Raw genomic sequence first — 26245 nt, 5'->3', positions numbered from 1 at the left:
GAAGAGGCGCCATCGTAAACAAGAGACGTTTGGCGCGCAGCGCGAGCTAAGCGCAAGCGCAACCTTGAAGGTAAGCGACGGAAACGTACACCTGTGGGAAGTGAAATCTTCTGCAAGGGGAGAAGCGAGCGCTGGCGTCTAGGATGAAACTTGTCATGCGGACATGTATAGCCCGTTTCCGTGTGACGTGGACTTGAGCACTCGATTATCTGGATCAGGAGGATTTGTCCCGTCAGAAATGAAACGTGCGACCTAAAAGTGTCTAAAGAATGCGAAATGAAACTACACCTGGGTTACGCAGATTAAGCTATTGCAACTTGAAACGACCACTATTATCACGAGAGACGGCTGAGTAATCCATAAGAGATGCGAAGATGAAAAATGGGTGGCGGCGGCTGCCATGAAGCCCAACCCACGAGCTAGTTTGCAAATACGTCACACATATTTAAACCGTTTACTCGGGTCTAGTTATTCGTTTATTGGCAAAAGACGAGTATATTGAATTCTCTAGAAACCAAAGACACATTTCAGCAAGCTTTGAGAGTGTTTATTCTACCAAATATGAGAAATTACATTGAAATTGGTGACCTCACACTGATCTGTCTGTACTGAGGTTTTTCTGTGTCCTCCCTCACCCCTAACGGGCTCTAAAGAAAAAGACAAGAATTTTGGCGTTAATTATAACTGGTAACACTTGAACACTGTCATTAGCTGTGTTTACAAGTGCTGTGAGGTCAAGGCTTGAGGCTCCGGCGTCGCACGTCGCAATAACAGAAATTCGCGGGTCTGCCGGAACTCCTAGTTCACCTGCCTCATAGCGATGTATCCCGCGAACTGTTTAATTTTCATCGAAGTACACCTTTCATTTAACCGACCTAATTGATTGGAGTTGTTCGATTAGTCGTTTTCGAGAGTTTGACAGGAGTGGCGCGAAAATTTCGCTTTCGTACTGGAGTGGCGCGCACGAGCAGTGACTGTGCGGCTGTGGTAGAGCGATTGCCGCCTGTTTTTCGGAGTGCCCATTGATGCCGAGCCGAGTGCCTCCCCTCTCTTGCCCCACACCGCACACACCGCAACGCCGCCCGAAGCCGGAGGCGTGAAATGCCCTTGCAATTCGAGGCATAATATAGCAACCCAGTCGTTGATCGGCCTGCGCCCTCCCACTCCGCTAGATGCGTGGCACAGCATTCGCGCCGATATGGCGGCGCATATATTTGGCATGCTGAATTCCATCCATCTTGAACGTCTGTCAGCGGGATCACGTCCGGGCAACCACTTGTAGGCTTATGCCTCAGGAGCGAAGGAGAAAGACGGCTGACTCGAATCGCCACCGGAAAAGAAACGCGAGCCGTGGCTTCGCGTGCCGTGACCCCGCTCCTGTCTTTATTTTCTTTTTATGAGGACGCGCGCTATCCGGGTTCTATAGGCGTTACAATGTCGATTCTAATAGTGTCCCTGTGTATGCTTCGGCAGGGGGCGTATACAGGTACACCACATTCTAGCTAAGGTCCCTGAATAAAACTGAAAAGTAACGACATTCCTCCTCGCCCGGCCTCTCCTTATCCTGGCCTTCTCGCAGCGCGCTCCTTCTCTCATAGCTCGCCCTCGCAGTTTTGTCGTTCGCTCGGAAGCTGCCCACGGAGTTGCACGAGGCGCGACATTAAAGAATGTTGTTGGGTCTTTGCGCATGAATTTTCACCGTATTCAAGACTTGATTATAGTGTGCTGTGCTAGGAGCAACAATGGAACGCTGTGAAACTAGCAGAAGCAGAAGCTTTTTGGGCTTTTTTGGGGCGTTACTGCGCGCTTCTTTTGTGGCTTCGGGTTCGCTGCCTGCTTCCAGTTAGAAGAAAGCTTTTGAGGCTAGTTTACTGGACAGATTACTTTTAGTGTCTAGTACTTGCAGTAAATCAGAATTCCTTGTCTTGCCAAGAATGTAAACGTAATGTACACGATGTTTATATACATGCCAGAGATTTGAGTGTTATGTCGTCCACGGCCATGCATTGTACTCGTAGGCAAAAACACTGTCGCGGCTTGCACAGATCAACGCGCTTCGCGAGTTATTTCTATTGCACTGATCTGATTCTTTATTTGGCTTTCTAATGACACTTGCCTGGCATGAAAGGGCTGCGACGAAGGTTTAGCCGGTACACGGCAAAGGCGATGCGGTTGCATATGTGCAGCGCTATGTAGCTGCCGATTCAACAACTCGGATGCGTTTGCACTGCTCGAAGTACATACGTGTCTACTTGAGTGTACCCAATCGACTGCCATGTGTCCAGCATGGGCAGCTTCATAATTTAGTCGTCTTAGTACCATGATGACCGAACGCAAGGCGTGTGACAGATTCGCCTGAATAATGCGAGCGTCATGTAGAAACGTGCGCGATCAACGGGGAGCATCTCAGCTATTCTTGTCGTTTAGCCATAATGCTGGCATCTCTTTATGCAGCGACGCTGGTCCGACGCTTTTATGAAAAACTCGTGCCGTTCGCTCTCATGCGCGAACATCACAGTAGTATCTGTACTTCACTTGTGAAAGAAGCGTGTGCAAGGACGAAAGTTACACATAGAAATGGTTTCCATGAATGAGTACTTTCCCCGTTTGTCCAGTTCCCAAGTCAATATGAGCCAACGAACTCGTGCACCGCTTTATCCTGCCGTGACTCACAATAGCCAAAATCATTCGCACTGGTAGTGAACAGCCTGTCCTCGCAAAATATATTTGCAGCGCCTAACAAAAACATGGACTGACAAAGTGACGCACTCTCAGTACTACAACAATTACACGTGTTACGTTTCTGGCACGATACATGACAGAACATGGCCTATGCGCTCCATAGCTTCATACACCTGTTCACGGTAGCGCGATCAGGAAAACAAATGTGAACGAGCACAGAGAATATCACCCGTGCATAAGCTTACCCATGCCTGTACTCCGTACCCCTTCACAAAGAAAAAAGCTCCGTTCGTACATGTTTACACCTCGAACACTCTTAGAATTAATTTCTAACATAAAACGAAACAAAAACTCAGTTTTTCAATAACGCGGTTAGCCACGAAAATTAAGAGGACGCTTTAGCTCGGGTTCTCCTATCTAAATACATCTAAAAGGAGAATGCGTTTTTCTCGGGAACAACTGCACTAAGTTTGACCACGTTTGTTGCATTTAAAACAAAAACTTATAATCTACAGACTGTTGGTTTCTAATTTTCAATTTACGTCGTCAATTTTTTAATAAGAATTGGCAAAAATCGCAAATTTTCAGGAAACGAAACTATCAAGCTTACAACTCTGTAACTCAGCAATCGAAAATGATATCACAATTATGAAAATTGCATCTAATAATACTTCTAAAGCAGGCAGAATTGATATGTTACACATCAATCTAAAAAAAAATTGTAATATGGAAATACGGCTTTTGCATAACCATTGTACACAACGTAACGAATTCACGTAACATATAAATTCACATATCCAATTCGTCCGCTTTGAATGATCTAATGGATGCCGCATACAGAGCCGCGATTTCTGTTCTTGACGCAGAGCTATTAATTTTTAAACTTCGTGCGTCTATTTTTTCGAACTTGCGAATTTTTGAAAATTTGTTTTACAAAATTCAGACCATAAATCGAAATTTCATTTCTAACAGTCACTAGAATTTACCTTTCTTTTAACGTCTTTATTTCTGCGTTTAATAGGCGAAGCCTTGTGGCAGAAAAAGGGGGGCTCTATGGGGGAGGGGGAGGGGTACTGGTGCTCTCTACTTCCTCGAAGTGGAGGGGTCCCAAGGTCGGCTCTGGAAAGAGTCGGCCAGGCCCTTGCTTGTCCCTGAAAAAGTCCAAAAAAGCACGCCAAAGCTCGAATGAGTCCTTGGTCCCATTGTGCGATGGCGGGTTGAGCCACTCCGGCAGGGTGCCAGGTCGGTTCCCGCCCAGGGAGTGTAGTGCCCTTTCTCGGACCGTGTCAAAGGCAGAGCAGTTCCACAGGAGATTTTCGGCCGTACCTCCGGCCGGTCATGCCGGGCACTTGAGGCTCGGGTATGAATGCGGGTTGATGAGGTGTAGCCTTGCTGGTGACAGAAGCTGGCCGGTCTGGACCTTTATCTCTCAAATTCAACAAATTTTGTTAACAGCAGTCCAGAGATTATCTCAGAAAAAAAACTTTTCTGCGTTTTACGTGTATTTGAATAGGCCGCGTCGGAGTTGGGCCCTAGCTAACGCTTCCTCTTAACTCTTGCATGTGTGCAACACTCTACTTCTTTGCTATATATTAATGATATTGTCAATGTCGTTAACGCCCCAGTTCAGATTCGTCTATTTGCTGATGATTGTGTTTTGTTTAGGGAAGTTACCTGCATTACTGACCAATGTGACCTTAACTCTAACTTAGACAGTGTGTTGAAATGGTGTGAGCAATGGGGAATGCTTCTTAATGCCACTAAGTGTGTCTATCTCCCCATAACGCGCAAAAAAGCCCCTTAGACTACACTTAAAATTTAGCTGCAGCACCTTTACTGAAAGTAACCTGCTATAAATATTTAGGCTTAACATTAACGAGTGTCTTATCATGGAACTTCCACATAAATACCATCTGCTCTGCCGCTTTCCGGAAACTATGCCTTCTGCGCCACAAACTCAAGACTGCTCCGCCTAGTGTTAAACTACTCTCTTACTTTTCCTTAATTAGGCCAAAACTTGAGTATGCTTCCATGGTTTGGGACCCTCGCATAAAAATTAACATTAAGAACCTAGAAAGAATTCAAAAAAGCAGTACGATTTATTTACAGTAAATTTAAGGCTACTGACTCCCCCGCTGCATTACTAACCGGTAACGGCATTGAACTATTACAAATTCGAAGAAAGAAAAGTCGACTAGAGTTTCTTTCAAACTTAATTAATCATCGAATAGCCTTAGACATCGCAAAATGCGTATCTCCCTTGATAAGTAGACTCACTCGACACCACTACCCTCATTCTCTAACACCTATTTTCGCAAGGACTGACACTTTTCGGTACTCTTTTTTTCCACAAACAATAGATGACTGGAATAAACTAACTGAAGCATACCCCCAGCGACCGTGAGCTGTATATCATTTGTGTAAATAATCTTGTTATTTCGTGTATTAATTGTAGTTGTATTGTAATCAAGTTAAAAATTTTCTTAATCGTCTACCTTACGACTAAACAATCTGTGAGAAACGTGTTACACACTTGTTTCATCTTGTTCTTCTGTGTATATCATCTTTGTATTTTGCTCACCCTGCTTGGACTTCTTGTCCGCAGAATTGTATAAATAAATAAATAAAAAAATAAGTAAATAAATAAAACATACGAAATTGATTCCGAAAGCGTCGCCGCGGAAACTTGATGGCCAACTGTCATGGCGGTGAGTGCGCCGAGACGCGGAAAAGAAGAAAAAAAGAATAGAGAAAAGGGAGCGAAAAATACCACGTGATGGCGCTGAGCCAATTGGTAGACGCAGACCTTCTCTCCTGCCCCTTCGCATGCTCCTCGCAGGAGCAGCGGTGGCAAGATAAAAGCTTGTCGCCACCTTTCAGTTTCATTCAGGGACCTTAGATTCCAGCAAATCTATCGCTTCGGAGCCTCTATTCTCGCATGCTGGTTGTGTGGCCATTTAAAGCAAGTGTCGGTTTCACCTAAACAATCCAGCGAATTGACATTCAATCGCTCTGTAGAAAAGAGCATCTGGTTTAAAGCCCAAAACCTGTAATTTTCTTTTCCCCTGTGCATTTTGCAAACCCTTGCATATTTCAGTTGCACTTCACCTTTCATAACGTGTCCTTGGTCGAGTTGGTTCGTAATTAAGAAAAACAGAAGCGCGAAAAAAACAAGGACGAGACAAGTACGCAGCACCAGTGCTTTTCCTGTGAACTCGGCTCGTCCTTGTTTCTTTTGCGGTTCTGTTCTAACACGACAGCGTTAAGGAGCCTGCGTCGCAGAAAATCCGGCGTCAGCGTCCGGCGTCGGACCTCTATCGGCAAAAAGATTCTCGAACCACGCGTACCCAGGCACTCCATGTGACGAAAGCAATTTACTGAAATGATTGAACTTTTCAAACCAAAATACGTGGCAAAAATTGTAAACTACTACTTACACACAAGCTACGAACGTGATAGCTCTCGCACTGTAATTTGACTGTACGAGAAAACAATTCTGTTACGCGAAAGCGCGAAGAAACCCTTTTCCAGCGTTTCTACAATTCACAGACCGGCCGCGGCGCCTGCCGTTTGCGCGCACCGGCTCGCCACTTGGGGGCCACGGAGCGGCGCGCCCGGTTCCTTGTAATACCTCCAGCTGACGCTCGTCTCCGCCGCATCGCAGCCCACGCGAGAGGCCCTGTTTCTGCCACAAAGCCCGCCTTCGTGCATAGCGATCGCGGCCAGCGTTTCCCGGCAAACATTAGGGCCACATACGCTCGAGTTGCCGGGAAGCGTGAGAAGCGATCAGATATCTTTAAATGCTATCGGGTACCACTCTTAAAAGAGAACCTTAAGCGTCCTCCAAATTTTTGTTCTGGATTCAATTTTCTCTTTTGCCATTTTTCTTATTTTTGTTTAGCTGTACTGTACAGGCATACACTAGTGCCATGTATATTATTTAATTCCGCACTAAGTGACATTTTATAATCAAATATATTGTTTATCTCTTCAAAAGCCACTAGTGCTAACTATATTTAGTCTTTAACACGTTAACCATTATCCTGCATGGTCCTTGGCTCTTAGTTCCACCTCTCAAACATTAAAATAGGTGCCTGCAAAAGTAGATAACTGCGTTTCAACCTTTTCTTTAAGCTAACTGAAAAAAACTTTTGATTAATCAATTAATCGATGAAAAACCCTACATCAAAAGCGATTGAGTAAAATGAGTAAAGGCTAAAACGATGAATGATTATATGTTAATCGAATAAAAAAGTTAATCAACCATCCCTACTACCTCAACAGCCTGCCTGTACTCGTTTCTATCACCTCATCTTAGCCTTTACCTCCCCGTTCTCTTTGGAACAGGGACGCCAGCCCATTTGGGACAGCGAGTGGTGCGTGGTCCGGCCTGGAAGTGGGACAATCAGGATGGAGGCGATGGTCACGTGGGCACTCTAATCATCGTAGAGCAGCCCTGGAGCGAGGAAGAAGAGAACTCGCCCTTTTGCGTTAGGGTCCTCTGGGACAACGGCAAGATCTGCAATTACCGGGCAAGTCCGAGCAAAGAATGCGACCTGCGACTGTTCGACAGCGGACCCGTAGGCAAGCATGCTTTCTGCACCACTTCATCAGTCTGTGTGGTTTTCTGGAATGGTATTTTGTGCATCTACCAGTATTTTGCTGCGTTGACTAAATTTATCGATGCTTAGTAGGTGCCAAAGCAAATAGGCATTCATTGAAAGATGTTGCCAAGAACTTATGGGGTCAAAAAAAAAAAAAAAGAAAATCCATTGGCAAGAATGCACACAACACACAGTCGGGCAGAGAGAAACAAAAGGGCATTTATTTCGCCTTTTACGTAGCAGTGCCAGAAAAATCGAAGCCCCTTTCTTAAAGAAAGATGGTTGAACGCGAAGCTTTCTCCCAATGCAAACTGAATCAAAGTCAAAGTTCAAAGCCAACGACCACGCAACGAACCCAACAAATGCTGAGCGACCCGATGGTATGCATCATTTGATTACTTATTTAGGATTATATGTATTGAACGTTGAAGTTGAATGAAGACAAATTTCGTTAAGGAGCATAGCGTTTATTTTAGATCACGTGGCCGTTGATTACACGCACACCCTCACACTTTGACGGACAACACTACACTTGCACGGTATTGCCTTGGGATCGCTGTGGCAAACGCACAGAGGCTCTGCCATCGTAACGTGATTCAGCCTGCTTGCACGTGTGTGATCAATGCAGGAACGGTGTTGCGTCGTGGGTCTTTGTAGAGTCTTCAGTTTCAACGAGTAGCGATCTAGCATGCAACTCTCGATCCCTTTACCGTGCTCTTTCGCCACATCGATCTTGAGGTCACCGCACACGAGGAGCAGCGTACTATGTGGCTTTAAAGAGGCCCTCACCAGGCCCCATAGCAAATTTTCGTTATATGGTGGAAGTTGTTTCGTGTCCTCTAGGGAGCGTTCTGCCGCAAAAAATTTTCAAATCTGCTCATTAATAACAGAAATAGAAATGTTTCAGTGCCGCGAACCCATGATTTCAGACGATGAGCTCCACTGCATAGCGAAACACTCTCTCCCCTCGCAAGCAGTAAACAGCGCCAAACAGGACCACAGCGCTGTGGTCTGTGTCGCTCTCTTCGTCCTGTTGTTTGGCGCTGTTTACTGTTTGTAATCCCGAACCAACCAGCCCATATGCGTTCTCTCTCCACTCGCCCCGTCTAGCGTCCGCAGGCGAAATTCCTTCCCTGCGTTCTCCCACACCGGAACTCAAAAGATCGCCTGACGCATACGTCACGGTTCCTGCCTTCATTCTTTTTCTCCTCGCTTTTTTTTTTATTGCGACGCTGGGCACTTCCGCTGATGGCGTTGCACGCGAGCTCTTGTGATGTCTCGTTTCGCGCAGCGCATGATTTTGCGCGCTGTGCACAAGGGTACATGACTAGCGGTATAACCCAGTGCTACACGAATACTGAGGCAGAACAAGCGGATCGCAGGGCATGATCACGCTCTAAACACGGTAGAAAATGGCATAGTTTCGGTGCCTGCGCACGTGACTGCACGACCGTAGCAACAAGCACATGAAGCAGAAGTACATCTTTCTTACTTCGATGCGAAGTAAAAAAAAAACACGCAGACATTCCCTGTGTGTCTTTTATTATTTCTCTAAACTTCAATTCGTCAATGCAAGCAACAGAGAACACAAATAACAGAAGTTGCCTTGGATAATTCTCGAAGTCACGTGTCACCACGAGCGACGTCGCATTGTGGACACGACTGCGTATGCGCAGGGACACGAATACGTCACCATCTGGCTTGGAGCGTGGTCGCCGCAAGGGAAAGGGGAAACGGCGTTCAGATTGAAATTTCAGACCTTTTCCCGGCGCATAGCGATGTAATTCTTTGCAAACAGAATCGCTAGCGCGCATTGCATGTTCTGCTTTTGTCAGCTCAAAATGGCCAGACCTTGTGAGGGGCCCTTTAAGGTCTTTATCGTTTCTGCCAGGAACGTTTTTGCCAGAAGAATATAGGCAAGTTGCAGCGCATACGACAGGCATTCTCAAGTCACAAACAGCAGCTTGATGAAGTGATATACGTACCGTATGTGGTTGGGAAACCTTCTTCCAACATCTTCTAAAGCACCCCGCCCTCCTCATAGAACAAACTGTTCCACAGTTCACAAATTTACGTCTACCCAGTTATAGTGCGCAGGTGTGGAGATGTGGATGAGATGGAAAGGTTCAGTGGGAAAGTGGGGTAGCAACAATAAAACGAATAATTGCGTAAAGGGACGAAATGCCCGAAAAATGGTCCCAAGTAAAAGATGGAAGCGTGCGTTTGGTGCGTGTGTGCGTGTGTGTTTGTGCACTCGTATGCGTGCATATCTGTGTGTCTTTATGTGCGTGTGTGTGCGTTTGGTAAATATAGTCATAACAAAGCACAGGCCATTCCTGCTGCGAAGGTAAAGCTTGCATTTTGCGTGCCATCATAATGGATGTGGTTCTTCTAACTCGTGGGCACACAGGCATATCCACAGAAATTCATTCCTGCGATTGCTTTGAGATGCGAGGATAGGGCCACTCAGTCGGTCCCCTTTTCTTGACTGTTCTTGTAGACACTGTCGTTGGACATCTCAAAGACAGGAAGCGAAACCCCTGCACAATGCACTTCCGTTTCGCCTGACAGTATGTGGACTACATAAGCAGCTTCTGTCGCGCAGGTGCCAAGTTCCCGACCATCATCTGTGACATCTGCTGCACAAACGGCATCGTGGGAACACGCTGGAAATGTGATGAGTGCATCGACTATGACCTCTGTCACACATGCTACATGAGTGACAAGCACAACCTGGAGCACGCTTTCCTGCGTTTCGATGAGCCAGGCGCTACTGGGTAAGGCAGGCGGTTTTCGCCGTTTCGTGCACAGTTTGCGGTACTTCGAGTAGGCACATTTTGAGAATGAAAAGTGGGTTACAACTAATTTAGCAAGACGATAGCTACCTTTATTTGCGATTAGCATTCTCTGGGTACTTCACGCACTCTTCAGCGATTGACTGTCTATGCCAGTAATCGTTTTCCCGCCAACTGGCGTCACGGGTATTCCATGGTAGCAACACAGCTGCTGTGCGATCGGAACCAATCGCTGGATAACTTGGGTCACAGAGTATATGGTACTGTATACATAAGTGTCACATTTCAAATGATTTTTTCAGCACCGACATAAGTAACTGGGGATGCGGCACTAGATATGCAGCACTGGGCATGTGCCGCTCTTCAATGAACCTCTTCGGCGCCGACATAAGTAACTGTGGATGCGGCACAAGATATGTGGCACTGGGCATGTGCCGCTCTTCAATGAACCTCTTCGGCGCCGACATAAGTAACTCTGGATGCGGCACAAGATATGTGGCACTGGGCATGTGCCGCTCTTCAATGAACCTCTTCGGCGGCGACATAAGTAACTGTGGATGCGGCACAAGATATGTGGCACTGGGCATGTGCCGCTCTTCAATGAACCTCTTCGGCGCCGACATAAGTAACTGTGGATGCGGCACAAGATATGTGGCACTGGGCATGTGCCGCTCTTCAATGAACCTCTTCGGCGCCGACATAAGTAACTCTGGATGCGGCACAAGATATGTGGCACTGGGCATGTGCCGCTCTTCAATGAACCTCTTCGGCGCCGACATAAGTAACTGTGGATGCGGCACAAGATATGTGGCACTGGGCATGTGCCGCTCTTCAATGAACCTCTTCGGCGCCGACATAAGTAACTGTGGATGCGGCACAAGATATGTGGCACTGGGCATGTGCCGCTCTTCAATGAACCTCTTCGGCGCCGACATAAGTAACTGTGGATGCGGCACAACATATGGGCACTGGGCATGTGCCGCTCTTCAATGAACCTCTTCGGCGCCGACATAAGTAACTGTGGATGCGGCGCAAGATATGGGGCACTGGGCATGTGACGCTCTTCAATGAAACTCTTCGGCGCCGACATAAGTAACTGTGGATGCGGCACAAGATATGTGGCACTGGGCATGTGACGCTCTTCAATGAAACTCTTCTGCGCCGAGATAAGTGACAATGGATGCGGCACTAGACATGGGCACTGGGCATGTGCCGCTCTTCAATGAACCTCTTCGGCGCCGACATAAGTAACTGTGGATGCGGCACAAGATATGTGGCACTGGGCATGTGACGCTCTTCAATGAAACTCTTCTGCGCCGACATAAGTAACTGTGGATGCGGCACAAGATATGTGGCACTGGGCATGTGACGCTCTTCAATGAAACTCTTCTGCGCCGAGATAAGTGACAATGGATGCGGCACTAGACATGGGCACTGGGCATGTGCCGCTCTTCAATGAACCTCTTCGGCGCCGACATAAGTAACTGTGGATGCGGCACAAGATATGTGGCACTGGGCATGTGACGCTCTTCAATGAAACTCTTCTGCGCCGAGATAAGTGACGGTGGATGCGGCACTAGACATGGGCACTGGGCATGTGCCGCTCTTCAATGAACCTCTTCGGCGCCGACATAAGTAACTGTAGATGCGGCACAAGATATGTGGCACTGGGCATGTGACGCTCTTCAATGAAACTCTTCTGCGCCGAGATAAGTGACGGTGGATGCGGCACTAGACATGGGCACTGGGCATGTGCCGCTCTTCAAGGAACGTCTTCGACGCCGACATAAGTAACTGTGGATGCGGCACAAGATATGTGGCACTGGGCATGTGCCGCTCTTCAATGAACCTCTTCGGCGCCGACATAAGTAACTGTGGATGCGGCACAAGATATGTGGCACTGGGCATGTGCCGCTCTTCAATGAACCTCGTCGGCGCTGACATAAGTAACTGTGGATGCGGCACAAGATATGTGGCACTGGGCATGTGACGCTCTTCAATGAAACTCTTCTGCGCCGAGATAAGTCGCAATGGATGCGGCACTAGACATGGGCACTGGGCATGTGCCGCTCTTCAATGAACCTCTTCGGCGCCGACATAAGTAACTGTAGATGCGGCACAAGATATGTGGCACTGGGCATGTGACGCTCTTCAATGAAACTCTTCTGCGCCGAAATAAGTGACGGTGGATGCGGCACAAGATATGTGGCACTGGGCATGTGACGCTCTTCAATGAAACTCTTCTGCGCCGAGATAAGTCGCAATGGATGCGGCACTAGACATGGGCACTGGGCATGTGCCGCTCTTCAATGAACCTCGTCGGCGCTGACATAAGTAACTGTAGATGCGGCACAAGATATGTGGCACTGGGCATGTGACGCTCTTCAATGAAACTCTTCTGCGCCGAGATAAGTCGCAATGGATGCGGCACTAGACATGGGCACTGGGCATGTGCCGCTCTTCAATGAACCTCTTCGGCGCCGACATAAGTAACTGTAGATGCGGCACAATATATGTGGCACTGGGCATGTGACGCTCTTCAATGAAACTCTTCTGCGCCGAAATAAGTGACGGTGGATGCGGCACTAGACATGGGCACTGGGCATGTGCCGCTCCTCGAAGAACGTCTTCGACGCCGACATAAGTAACTGTGGATGCGGCACTAGATATGTGGCACTGGGCATGTGCCGCTCTTCAATGAACCCCTTCGGCGCCGACATAAGTAACTGTGGATGCGGCACAAGATATGTGGCACTGGGCATGTGCCGCTCTTCAATGAACCTCGTCGGCGCTGACATAAGTAACTGTGGATGCGGCACAATATATGTGGCACTGGGCATGTGACGCTCTTCAATGAAACTCTTCTGCGCCGAGATAAGTCGCAATGGATGCGGCACTAGACATGGGCACTGGGCATGTGCCGCTCTTCAATGAACCTCTTCGGCGCCGACATAAGTAACTGTAGATGCGGCACAAGATATGTGGCACTGGGCATGTGACGCTCTTCAATGAAACTCTTCTGCGCCGAAATAAGTGACGGTGGATGCGGCACAAGATATGTGGCACTGGGCATGTGACGCTCTTCAATGAAACTCTTCTGCGCCGAGATAAGTCGCAATGGATGCGGCACTAGACATGGGCACTGGGCATGTGCCGCTCTTCAATGAACCTCGTCGGCGCTGACATAAGTAACTGTAGATGCGGCACAAGATATGTGGCACTGGGCATGTGACGCTCTTCAATGAAACTCTTCTGCGCCGAGATAAGTCGCAATGGATGCGGCACTAGACATGGGCACTGGGCATGTGCCGCTCTTCAATGAACCTCTTCGGCGCCGACATAAGTAACTGTAGATGCGGCACAAGATATGTGGCACTGGGCATGTGACGCTCTTCAATGAAACTCTTCTGCGCCGAGATAAGTCGCAATGGATGCGGCACTAGACATGGGCACTGGGCATGTGCCGCTCTTCAATGAACCTCTTCGGCGCCGACATAAGTAACTGTAGATGCGGCACAAGATATGTGGCACTGGGCATGTGACGCTCTTCAATGAAACTCTTCTGCGCCGAGATAAGTCGCAATGGATGCGGCACTAGACATGGGCACTGGGCATGTGCCGCTCTTCAATGAACCTCTTCGGCGCCGACATAAGTAACTGTAGATGCGGCACAAGATATGTGGCACTGGGCATGTGACGCTCTTCAATGAAACTCTTCTGCGCCGAAATAAGTGACGGTGGATGCGGCACTAGACATGGGCACTGGGCATGTGCCGCTCCTCGAAGAACGTCTTCGACGCCGACATAAGTAACTGTGGATGCGGCACTAGATATGTGGCACTGGGCATGTGAGTTGGAGCTCTATGTATGTGCACCTCTGTTTATGGTGCCCTTCAATGCATCTTTCATACCAACCTGGGTCATTGGGTGTGTACCGCACTTCAATGAACCGCTTTGATGCCAACTTAGGTAACTAGATGTGTGCCACTATGCATGCCAAATTAGAAGGAGAAAAATTCGGGACAACACATCTCCCGATGACTGCCGATGGTAATGCGTTGAACTTTGAACCAATATAGCGACACAACGTATTGCCAGCGTCGAAACGAGTTATGAGGCGTGATGTGCAGCGGGAGTCTTTAGCGTTTCGCTAATAGTGTTCCTGTATATGCTCCCGCAGGGACCAGAGCTGCGCATAACTTTTCCGACGCCACTCGCAGCCCGCAGCCCTATTCGTCGAGAGCAATAACGTGGTGCAAAATGACGTCAAATGATCAACCGCGCGCTCCGAAGCCAACTTTACGGAAACGGCGCCGACTCATTTCTGTCAGTGCCATCGAAATTGCAATCAGCAGACCCTCGAGCGTGCATAGCAAAGATCGGTTCCGAGTTGCACGTACGGTATTCGAAGATATTAAGTTATGACTTTGGTTAAGTGCTACGAAGCAGATCATTTTGACACTTGTATTCCAGTATGACGCGTTCCAGCGCACCAAACTGCGCAAATAGCACTGAAGGTGGCAAAGCTTTTTTACGCGGTGCCGTGCGGACGGACGAGACCTGGCCGGCTCCGAAAGGGACCAGGATATGCGAGGTCCGTTGGCCTTGTTTACAGAGGTGAGTTCGGCTTGTTTAGACTGAAGCGGCATTTATCTAGAGTAACACTTCTGTACACGCCGAAATGCGTACGCCTGGCATGAGAGGTTGTTCACTTGTGGAATTCTTGGTGTATATGTGCAGCGCGACACTGACGCGGTACAAAAAAAAGGACGACACGTCTGTGTCGCGCTGCACATATGCGTCAAGAATGTTAACTTACCAACTCACTCAATTCACTTTGTTGCTTTTACGATTGTTCTGACTATGCGGCTCCAGAAAAGTTTGTTCAGAACACAGTCAATACTAGCATGTACAATTTTCCCGCTGCACCCTAGCTATTGTCTGCTCCGTTTCCTGTAATTTTTTTCTCGGCGTTCTGATTTGTCATGTAAAATCCATTGATGTGCAGGTGTTCATTGTTTTGGAGTAAGCGAAAACATCGTGCGCTCCCGCTGATGAGGCAGCTGCGATACCTTCGGCATTTACCGCCCGCAATATGTTGCTTGTTCGGTTAGCCTTAGTCGACGTGAGGAATGTGAAATTTTTTTTGTGCGTTTAATAAGCGCTCTGTTATAGTAAATTAACCTGTGTAGTATGAAGAGATAAAGAAAAATGTGCTGTTTTAATACAGTCTGCAATGTGTGAATAATTACTTTGCCTGCAGTTTGTCATTTTATGTGATTAGTCCAATAAAGATAACCTGTTGTTACTCTTAATAATTTGTTGCCTTTCAAATGGCTTTGAATTCTGCCCCCGAAGGTTCCAAGAACAAGAACTCATCCCCTGCTGCCACCAGCCATTGCTCATCCATTCCCTTGTAAAAAATAAAATTGATCCAGAAGCTCGTGCATCCTGAATCTTTTTCACTTGCAGATTTGCTGCTATGAAGCAGCTGTTAAGTTTGCGGTATGAATCGTAAAAATAAGTTTTGCATGAGATGTGCGCATGTGAACATTTAAAATGCGTTTGTGTTTACGTGTCTGCACCGCAGATATTGAAAACGTGCAGCTGCTGTGAACGACGTTTAGTGATGAATGATGGTCATCGGTCACTGAAATAATTGCAGGCACGATAGTTCTGTTGGCGACATTCATTATTCGTTTCGTTTCCGCAGCCAAAATGTGCTCACATAATTGTCTACCACACATGTGTGAAGTTTTCTTTAAACACCCTTTAAAACATTTGTTGCATTCCGCCTCCGCGAGAAAACTTCATATGCATGCTGAAAAACATTGCACCACTTTTTCTTGCAAGGTAATGCGCGTTTGCACGCGAACTTTTGGGAGCCATGGGCGTAGTCAGGATTTTATTTCGAGGGATCGAGGGGGTTCTATTCTTTATATGTACATTCGTGCGTGTGTTTGTATATTTGCGTTTATATATGTACACACAAACTAAAAATTTCGGGGGGTTGGCAGCTCTCCGGCTACGCCAATCGTTGAGCTTGGCCGTCATTAAAAAGTGTCATCTTGCTCAGCACTTGCGTACAGATGCCGCATGTAGCTCGCGACCAGCAGACAAAAAAGCAAATGGAACACCGCGCGGCGTTTGCCTCCTGCGTGCGTGAGGAGTGGCTCCACTGCAGAGCTGGATCATAAACCGGACCTATGCGCAACTCTGCTCCCTGCGGGAGCATATACAGGAACACTATTCGGATGGATGGATGGATGGATGGATGGATGGATGGATGTTATGAGCGTCCCCTTTGGAACGGGGCGGTGGGTTGCTCGACCAAGCTCTTCCTATTATACTGCCGAATGTCCTACCTAATCTAAAGAATAAAAAATAGAAAAAATAAGCACTATAAACTCCCAGACCCAAATTTTCTGATCCCCTATTGCTAACTGTGCTTTTGTACGTCTCCGTTTTCGGTCGTTTGCCTACTTTTCGTCCACCAATCCTCCAATCGCCTCTTACTAATGCCTAATGCGGACGTTTTTACTTTTCCACTGCTCCCGCTGAACCAAAGGGCTTCAAGGAGGCCAGTGGTGCCTAAATCGCCCGCTGGGTAGACGTCTTCACATTCTAATAAAACATGTTCCATAGTTTCCCTAGCTTTACCGCAGCAAGCACATGCTTCTTGTTCCTTCATATATCTCGCTTTATAGGTGCGTGTTCTAAGGCATTCCGATCTCGCTTCAAAACGTAATGAGCTTCACTTTTAGTAATCATAAATTGTTTCTTCCCTGATTTCGTTTTTTGCTCTTAAGTAGTTACTCATGGTAGGTTTCCTTTCCATTGCCGCCACCCATGAGATTATTTCAGCCTCTCTGACTTTCTACTTGACCGTCTTTTTGCCCACCTTGACCGCTGTGTTGCCCACCCTAGAGGCCACATACTTGTTGGAAAGCTTCCTAGTTCTTTTCCTCCACTGTGAATCAATGTTTTTCATGTACAGACACCTGAACACTCTCCCAGCCAATTTACTTTCTTCCATATTGCTCAGGCGTTCTTCATACTCAATTTTACTGCGAGCTTCCCTCACTTCAAAACTAGTCCAGCCCATATCAACCTGCACAGCTTCATTTGTAGTCTTCCCGTGAGCGCCCAGTGTGAGGCGACCCACTGACCTTTGGTTCCCATCGAGTCCTGATTGTACCCCTGATTTAAAGCAAACAACCGCATTTCCAAAAGTAAGTCCTGTAACCATTACACGTTTCCACATGCCTCGGAGGACCTCGTACCTATTGTATCCCCATAGCGCTCTGTTCTTCATTATGGCTGCATTTCTCTTCCCCTTCACTGTTATTGTTTTTTTCCCTGTGTTTCCATATATCTATTGCCCTCGTTTATCCATATACCAATGTATTTATTTTCTGCTACCCGATGTATTTCCTGGCCCTGTATCTCCACTCTCTGTTCACTGTTTTCATTGAATACCATAACACCTGATTTTCTAACACTAAATTTCAAACCTAAATTGCCTTCCTGTCCACAAATATTAGCCAGACGTTGCAAGTCACTTTGCTTGTTAGCTAGCAACACAATGTCATCCGCATAAAATAAACCTGGGAGCTGCTGCTCAACTACTGTGCCCGCCTCTTTGTATGAGAGATTAAACCCGATATTACTTCCTTCTAGCGCCCTGTCCACCCTAACCACGTACATCATAAACCGCAGCGGGGATAAAGGGCACCCCTGTCTCAGTCTCTTGTGGACATGAACTTTCTCCTGGCTTCTCATCCCTTCCCATTCGACGCAAACGGTATTTTCTAGGTAAATCTCTCTCAAAAGCTGTAGACAATCGTCAGCTAAGCCTTCCCCTTTCAGAATATCCCACAAAATGTTGCGGTCTACGTTGTCATAGGCTCCTGTAATGTCTAAAAAGGCCACATATAACGGTCTGCTTTGTACTTTTGATATTTCAATACACTGAGTAAGAACAACTAAGTTATCATCTAAACGCCTACCTATTCTGAAGCCATACTGAAGTTCTCCCAAAATGCCATTATTCTCTGCCCAAGCTTGAAGCTTTAATTTGATTGCCTGCATTGCTAGCCGATGTAATGGTCAATGGCCTATGCGAGTGAATTCTTTCTCCCCCTTGCCTTTATAAATTAAATTCATTCTACTTTGTCGCCAACTGTCTGGTATTCGTCTATCTTTTAAAGTTTGTTCCAGAGCTTCCTTACTTTTTGGTCCTAGTTCATTAATCAGCCTAACGGGAACCTCGTCTAGCCCTCTGGCTGTGCGCTTAGGAATTTTCTCTTCCGCTTTCTTCCAGTTGAAATTTGTCAGCACGAGCTCCTTTTCCATTTGGGTCTCTTTCATACTCTTTTTTTTTCTTCAAATACAACCTCGTCATTTCCTTGGAAAGATTCGGCTGTTATTTTTCGGATGTAATTTATTGCCGCTTCTCCTTCCAGTCTGTTTTCATCTTCATCTAGGATAGTTGTATTGTTGTTGACTTCCTGCCTAATAATTTTATGTGGTTCCAAAATATTCTAGGTGCGGCCTTCTTTTTCTCACGTATTTCTGGCAACCAGCGTTCACTTTCACCTTTTAATTTTGCTTGCAGCAGTATTTGAACCATATACTTTTTCTCCCGCTATATTTCCCATTTACTCGTTACTTCATCCTGCTGCAACTGTGCCTTCTTTGCCTGCCTGTGCTTTCGAGATGCTTTCTGTCGTTCTGCGATCGCTTCTCGTACCTCCCTGTTCCACCAGCTTTTCGGTTTCTTTGTTCCTTTCCAACAAACATGTTGTTTCTCTTTCCGTATTTCTGTCGTTATTACACTTAGAAGCTCACCCTATTCCCACTCTTTACTTGGCCATTTCCCAATTTCTTCCTCGACTCTAGTGACTATATTTGCTATTTGTTCAGCCTTCAGATTTGGACTGGACATATTGCGCTCCTTTCTCTCTTTCCCAACTACATATCCCATTTTTAAAATGAGGCGTTTATGGTCACTCCCCATGCTGCTACACCCTTCCTCATCAATGACCATTTCTCTCAACTTATCATGAATTCCTTCTGTCATCAGACAGTAAGCAATGGTCGATTGCGGGTTTCCCACTTCCCACGTGATCTGCTCTTCACACTTAGGCCCCGTGTTCGCGATAACAAGGTTATGTTGCTCACAAAGGTCTAGCATTTGCTTCCCGTTGTTGTCGGTATAGCCATGTAAATCCTGTATGTGGGCATTCATGTCACCTAATAGGACAATTTCAGCACCATTCCCGAAACCCTTAATATCAGCGCTTATGCACTCCAATAACTCTTTATTCTTCTCTGTGCAATTATTTCCGGTCCACAAATACGTAACGCCCAGCCAAGTTTTTTTCCCACTTATTGTACCTGATAAGCAAAGATGCTCTTGACATTTTGAATTTACTATTTTCCATTAGGCTCCCTGATGGATGAGCATTCCGACTCCCCCTCCCTTTCTTTGCGACTTAGTTCTGTTGCACCCTTTCCAAACATAATTCTCAATAACTGGCGGCTCTTCTGATTCTCTAAGGTGCGTTTCTGTAACCGCATACACCGCAATTTGTTCTCTATTTAACTGCTCCTCATTCTCTGCCCACTTTTCCTTTTTTCTGCCGCCCTGCATGTTTATGTAGCCTATTGCATGGCGAGCTCTCTTTCTTGCTTTCCTCCTTTTCTTGCTATCGATGGCGATGTTCTTTTGAGGTTCCCCTAGGGGACCTTCTTCATTACTATCTACTCTGGCCTCCTGAGCGCCCGCGGGCCCCCTAAAAAAGCAACAGCGCGACCACCAATTCGCCAGCCAACTTCTTGTGCCAGCCTGTAATTGAAGTGGATCCCTTCTCGTTTAAAACCACTACACCTTCTCACTTCCCTGTTTGCTTCGACCACCTCGAAGCCTTTCTCTCGGCTCACTTTCGATATTGCCTCATTAGCATCCATTACGGCTCATTGTACGTGACTGTCACATACAGGCACCTCCGGCACCGTGCACACCACGATCTGCACCTGAGGCGATAGCGCGCGCAAGTCGTCCACCCCCTTCGCCAAACGCTGGGCTAGTCCTGTCCCTTTCCTGCTCAGGACGTCATTTAGCCCACCTGCTACTATGACAGGGGTGCGCACGTGGGCATTTTCCGCGAGCTTTTCTTTTGCTCGCTCTATGACAGAACCCAGTGTCCGCCCTGGAAATGTGCCTATCGCCACTATTTTAACGCCTTTCACCCTCTCCACAATTGCTTTTGAGTAACTAGCCATGTTTAAGTCGCCGGCGATAATCACCCTTTCACTCTCTCCTACCTCTCCCCGCTTCCCTTTGTCCTTTTCCGCGTGATTCGAACTCGACAAGGGCCATTGTCCCCTGGGCTCCTGCTTTTCCAGCGCGGCGGCCTCTAGGTAGCTGCCGCTCTTTCCAGCTAACTCTTCATCACGCTGCCCGAATTCTACGTACCGTGGTGACACTCCCTCGCCTGTCGCGTCGTAGGTCTGCGCTCCATTGTCACGCACATTCTCGTTCACAATGGCGGCCCTGTTCAGCTTTTCCTCGGTTGCTTCAAGTCTCCTTTCAACTACCTTCCGTGCATCACGTTCCCTGTCCAGCTCATTCTTGAGCTCTTGCACCTGTTTGACAAGCTCTTCCTGGAAAGCCTCCATTTTCTGCAGTCTAGTATCGACATCACATTGTGTGTCGGTTGGTTCGATGCCCTCTCCATTCTCATCCGTATCCTCATCTGCCTTGGGGGACCCCCCGCGCACTGCCTGCTTTACCGGCTTTCTCGCCGTGTATTGCACGGCTTTTTGCAAATGCTATAATAATGCTACTACTGATGCAAATACTACAATACTATACCACTATATCAATGCATAGCACGTGCCTTTTAACAAGAACCGATACGCACAGGATCCAAATCCTCAATATGTCGCAAAGCAACTCTCACCACTGTTTCTAAAGCAACCAATGCCGCGGAGACCGAAGGTATGACACCCTCTCGCACGCGCTCAACCACGCGGCCACGCTCTCACTTTCCTACCAAAAACACGCACAATAAAGCCACCTAATGGCTATTAATCTTGCCACCTCCAAGCTACCATTTAAAGGGATACGGACACAAAAATTGGTGGGTGGTTTTTTGCGTCAGAACAAAAGTTGAGCTGTTAAAAATGACGAATACAACAAGCTGCTTAGAAAAAAAGAACGAGAAACACCTTTCTTTTGCCATTTTCTGTTGCGCCTTGCCTCCAAGCGGCCGCCGGGAGAAGCTGAAATTTGACGTCATGACAACCCGGCGCGCCCGCGCGCGCAGCCAAGGTCAGCCTCAGCCGGCGCAGTCTTTCCGGAGTGTCGGTCCCTTGCAGCGTTTTTCTATCGCCGTTGGCTACGTTCGCACGTGGTCCGTCTGAAACATTATCCCTGTCAGCGCTCCATGCAGGTGGTGCGTCTTACACGCGTGTTCGCACGGTCGTCGATCGGTACTGACGCATTCGTCGCGACGGAAGAAAATGCCCAGACATTACTACGCCCACGGCTGTTATAACAGCATTATCGGTCGTGACACGCCGTCGCGCACGTTTCCCAGAGACGAGAAGGTGCGTAAAATTTGCATACGTGCATGTCAGTCACCACACTCAGCATGGAGACTTCTAAAAAAATGGCTTCATTTGCGCGGACCACTTCGTCGACGATGATTATGCGACCCGCCCGGCTGTGCTCAAAGGCCTTGGCATGCCGCTCAAAAGGCTCCTGTTGAGGCAATACAATTCAAAGAGCGGGTGCTTAGTAATGCATTCGTAACTGTTAGCTGCGCTCGCCACCTTTTATTGTTCTGGCAACAGACCCTCTCTCTTTCTGTATGCATGTAGCCGCAGCGGTGACAGCAGGAGCGCCTGTTGAAAGAAGGGAAATTACCCTTTCATTGGCTCTGCAAGAACAGATATTCTCGGCTTGTGACAGAAATTGTTTACGATGCGGATGCATGTTTTTGCCACAAAACAAAATAGTCATGTTGCGGACACTTTCGCTGCGTCTAATATTGGACGACAGCATACGAGCACTCTTTTAATTGATCAAATATACAAAACACAGCCAGTGAATGAACGCCAGATAACAGCATACATGTGTAGTAATCTAAAATGCGCAGCACATTTATCTACATTGCCTTTTCACACGTTGCTTTTCAACCTCAAGCAAAAAATTACGGATTTTCATAGGTCTCTGCATGATCATGCGTCGGGTTTCATGACTTGGTTGTTCGCGCAGCATTTCCCTAGTAAATGTCACAGTCAAAGATTTTTCCTTTGTCTATGGCCACAGAATCGATGTAGCTAAGTGATCTGGTCGACGGGTCCCTAGCGCAGCCGCCCATCTCAACGAGTTCAACCAGCAAATGGCTTCTAATGGCGTGAATGTGATAGTAGCCGTAAACACAGGGCTATGAGACGGCTGGAAAATTCTACACATGCCGTGCCTCGTCGCGTAAAAACGAAGTGTGCAGCGATCGAAAGCCGGCAGCGCAGGTAAGCACAAAGCGACGAGCTACGCTACCTACGATTCAGCCGTATACATAATAGCTGCCTTTCCGCCTCAACGCGGGTCACGAAACTAGGCATTTTGCAACCTACGTAACATAACTTTACGAACTGCTGCCGCTGCACTTCAAGTTTACTAGAAAAAGAAATTACCATGTTGCTGGCCCGGACTGCCTGACCTGCCTGCTTGTGTTCAAGGCCGCCTGCTCTTATTCGCCGCTTGACGCGGGCGGCTCGTAACCGTAAGCGGTTATATTTCTTGCTAGGTTGGAACGGTCCTCGTTTGCAGACGTGTACTCATCGCTGGTAGAGGCACCAGAACCCGAATCCATGCTCGCGATGGCCGCGGCGGCGCGCCTCGAATGACCGCGGCCGGCAGGCTGGCTATCCGACGGGGGTGTCGTGACGTCACGCCTTCCAACTCACTTGGGTCGGGCGGCGTTGCGCACGCTCACAAAAACGCCAAAAATAAAGCCATCCGCTGAAAAATGAGCGAAGTGACTACTTGTTTTCGGTGTACTCGCACACGGAGAACTCATTTTCTGTATTATCGTAAAATGTTCAGATTTTGTGTCCGTATCCCTTTAAAGACTACAAACACTCAGCGTCCCTACCGGCTGCACGTGTTGAAGCACGTGGCGCGAAAGGACGCTCTAACAATCCTGCAAAACCAAATGTTCACGAAACACACCCGCGCACCCGAAATGCGAGAGACAAAAAAAAGAAAGACAAAGAAAAACCACTCAATTAGTATTTAAAGGCAAAAAATCAGCAAATCAAAAACAGAAGCACGCTCAAAGCATCCACAAAAACTTATGATTTCGTCGCCGCCACGGAGCCCCGAATAGCACGTCCATTTGCCACAAAATCCAAACCAAAACTGTTCGCTATGAAAACTGGGCGCCATCTAGCGCCGTCGTCCCGAAGCCTGTGCGTGGCCTCACCGATGCATGCAAACGCCGAGAAACGGCACGTGCCAACTAGGATTCTTTCTCCCGTCTCTTTCAGAACACGCTGCGCCATCTAGTGGCGCTGCTGAGAAGTATGCGCGTGTCCTCCGAGATGAAAAGTGTGGCGTACCGGTGCGTGCCAATACTTTGAATTGTGTCCTCGCCTTCTGCGCACACTTTGGCACATGCTCAGAGACCCAAGTTGCAATGCAAAACAACGTGGCAGGCTCCGACAATTTATAAATTTTTGTATTTCTATCTAGACTAATGTCTTTGTATATGTATTTATACGAACATTTCTAAACTAATCTGACGCTGTGAGTAAATGTATTATTTGAAATTGTAGCAAACAGAAGGTAAGAGAAGGATGGTGGCCTTTTCAACGTGAGGATGAGGGCGAGGGAGAGTGGGTGAAATATTTATGCTGTGGTTCAGGTAGGGTGGATAGATTTTCTACTGGTGAGAGTGAGGGTGGTGGAGGCCGGGCAAATTTTTTTATGTGAGATTGAGGGTAAGGTGAGGACAATACTTGCGACGCAAGGGTGAGGGAAGAAAAACAAAATTTAGAGCATTTGTCCACGTCTGCTCATCACTGATGTTGCGACTGCTTAAAATGTAAAATACGTCTTCTTCGAGGTTTGCCATGTGCTCACCTTTCGTGCACTGGCTACACTGCACTACTGGAGTCAAAATCTCACATTTTTGATGTAGTTGATGTTAGTGCCAGATCAGTGATATAAGTATAACAGTGGGTAGTCTGTAGTCACCATGGTGCAGTTCCAGCAGCTATTCTTTGTGACCTGGCATATAAGCGGTCTTAGGTCATGGCAAAAAGAAACGCACATGCGCAATTTTTATCCTTAATGTGTCGGCTTTCTCGCTCTTTTGGAGGCGGAGATAAAACGTGGTGAACAGTTGAAAGAGCCCACTGCGGCTCTTATCTGAACAATAGCTTTAAGTTTTCCTTAGTGATGGTTTATATGCTGGTTATTTCTTGTTTATTGATTCGAGCCTCACCTGTTCAGCTTTTATCAAATGAATATTGGTGGCCAGTGAATGGTATAACATTGCATTGCAGGTTGTGTCGTGGAGAATAATCAGCTTGATGCAACCGGTGATGTTCCAAAACCAGTTTTACTACTAGAACCTGTAGTGTTATCAGTTTAAACAGACATAAGTAGAAAATAAGTGCGCAATGTATTTTTTCTTATGTACGGCTCTAATCTGAAATGGCCAGTGAAAGATAACTTACCTCACAGGCGAGCTTGAGGGCCTTGAGGTCGCGCAAGAAGCTGCACATGTCTCACGCAGATGCACAAAATAAACGTTTACAGTGCTTGTGCGGATCCAGTGTAAACCGAAATCTGTTTACTTGTGGGCGACATGTGCCTTTATGGCACGACCGCGCGCGTGCGGCAGGGGTGCAGTGTGGTTCGAGTGTAAGTGAACCTTTATCAAAGCGCAGACAGAGTACTAAACTTTCGCTTTGAATCATAGCGGTTATGTAAAATAGACGTTGCCTTGCATATACTTCAGTTGAACAGATAGCAGCTTATTTGTGCATTATGTTGGCCAGTAATCGCAATTCTTGTTTCTCATGTCATGTGTCAATGGGTCCATGTCGAAAGTCAGCTTGCTCGTCTGCGTCGGTGAAAGCTGAGGATCTTGTGCGACTGGCTGTGCTGAAACACAGCCTGTGTGGGAGCCGTTAATAAACTGCTGTATGGAATTGCGTTATTTTGTATAACTTTGAGGAAACCTCGAAAACAATTGAACATATGTAAGTTGTAAACATAATAAATTATTGGATAAACTTCTTCTTGGACCAGCCAGCAATTAAACTCCTGTACTTCCTAAAGGTGTGAAAACTCGCTTACGCAGCCTTCCTGTTTTTCGTGGATCAGCTGCTGAGATTGGCGTGCTGCAGCGAACAAAATATTTTATTAGTCACTGGATCTCTGCACCCACATCAGGTTACGAATAAAGTGTCATTCTATTTGTGTTTAAATATCACGCTTTGTTTAGCATAGTCACATTGCTGTGTGGCATTGTCCCCTTCTTGGAGGCTGCTCCTAAGAAACTGTGTTATTCTATGTATTGCATGTATTGTGTAGAGCGAGATTGTTGAGGTTCAGTACAAGCAGTCATACAACACGTCTCAGTGCGGCTATCGAACCACATATTCACCGGAGAAAGATGATAATGCTGACCTCAGATAATATACACCAAAAAGTGTGTGAAAGCTTATCTTAAAACATATACACAGTGCAAAAAGCAACTCTTTTCGGTGGAAATAAAAATGTAAAGCGCTGAACGCTATATGTACCCTGACTTGAAATTATATGTCAAGCATTCCACTGTCATCGCTACGTTGTGCTAATAGCTAGGAGGCTGCAGCTGTGTGTGTGCTCCTAGTACTCATGACGATAACAACACAACCAGGCATGAGCACTAAAATTACAATGGTTTATCGGGTACCTGATGTGGTTTGCGTCACAGTGCATCAAATAGGCTTAAACCAGCAAAGAGGTGCTAGAAAGTAAGTTGAGGAAGTGGAATGTCGATTCTAGGCTTGGGATACTGTCTGCTTAGAATATCTTGGTGTCACTGTAATAAGAGTGCACCGCCATTGGCACCTGCGACAGAACGTCTGTTCGCT

General features: G+C 47.0%; 1 protein-coding gene and 1 long non-coding RNA gene across 7 annotated transcripts in view; both read left to right on the top strand.

The window, feature by feature from the left end:
• Positions 1–26245, top strand: part of LOC126544652 (E3 ubiquitin-protein ligase MIB2-like) — a 285660-nt gene that overhangs the window by 143644 nt on the left and 115771 nt on the right. For all 6 annotated transcript variants that reach the window (XM_072287224.1, XM_072287223.1, XM_072287226.1 and 3 more), the window contains exons 3-4: positions 7030–7266; positions 9892–10063. In XM_072287224.1, the coding sequence (XP_072143325.1) occupies positions 7030–7266; positions 9892–10063 (409 nt within the window). The remainder of the gene's footprint in view (positions 1–7029; positions 7267–9891; positions 10064–26245) is intronic.
• On the top strand, positions 13697–15521 carry LOC140216733 (uncharacterized). The gene is made up of 2 exons (XR_011893403.1): positions 13697–14698; positions 15440–15521. It is a non-coding gene; the product is annotated as an uncharacterized lncRNA (long non-coding RNA).

Source organism: Dermacentor andersoni, chromosome 3, assembly GCF_023375885.2.
Source record: "Dermacentor andersoni chromosome 3, qqDerAnde1_hic_scaffold, whole genome shotgun sequence".
NCBI lineage: Eukaryota > Metazoa > Arthropoda > Arachnida > Ixodida > Ixodidae > Dermacentor > Dermacentor andersoni.
The sequence above is the reverse complement of the archived record's forward strand: the minus strand, read 5'-3'. Positions and strand labels throughout refer to the sequence as shown.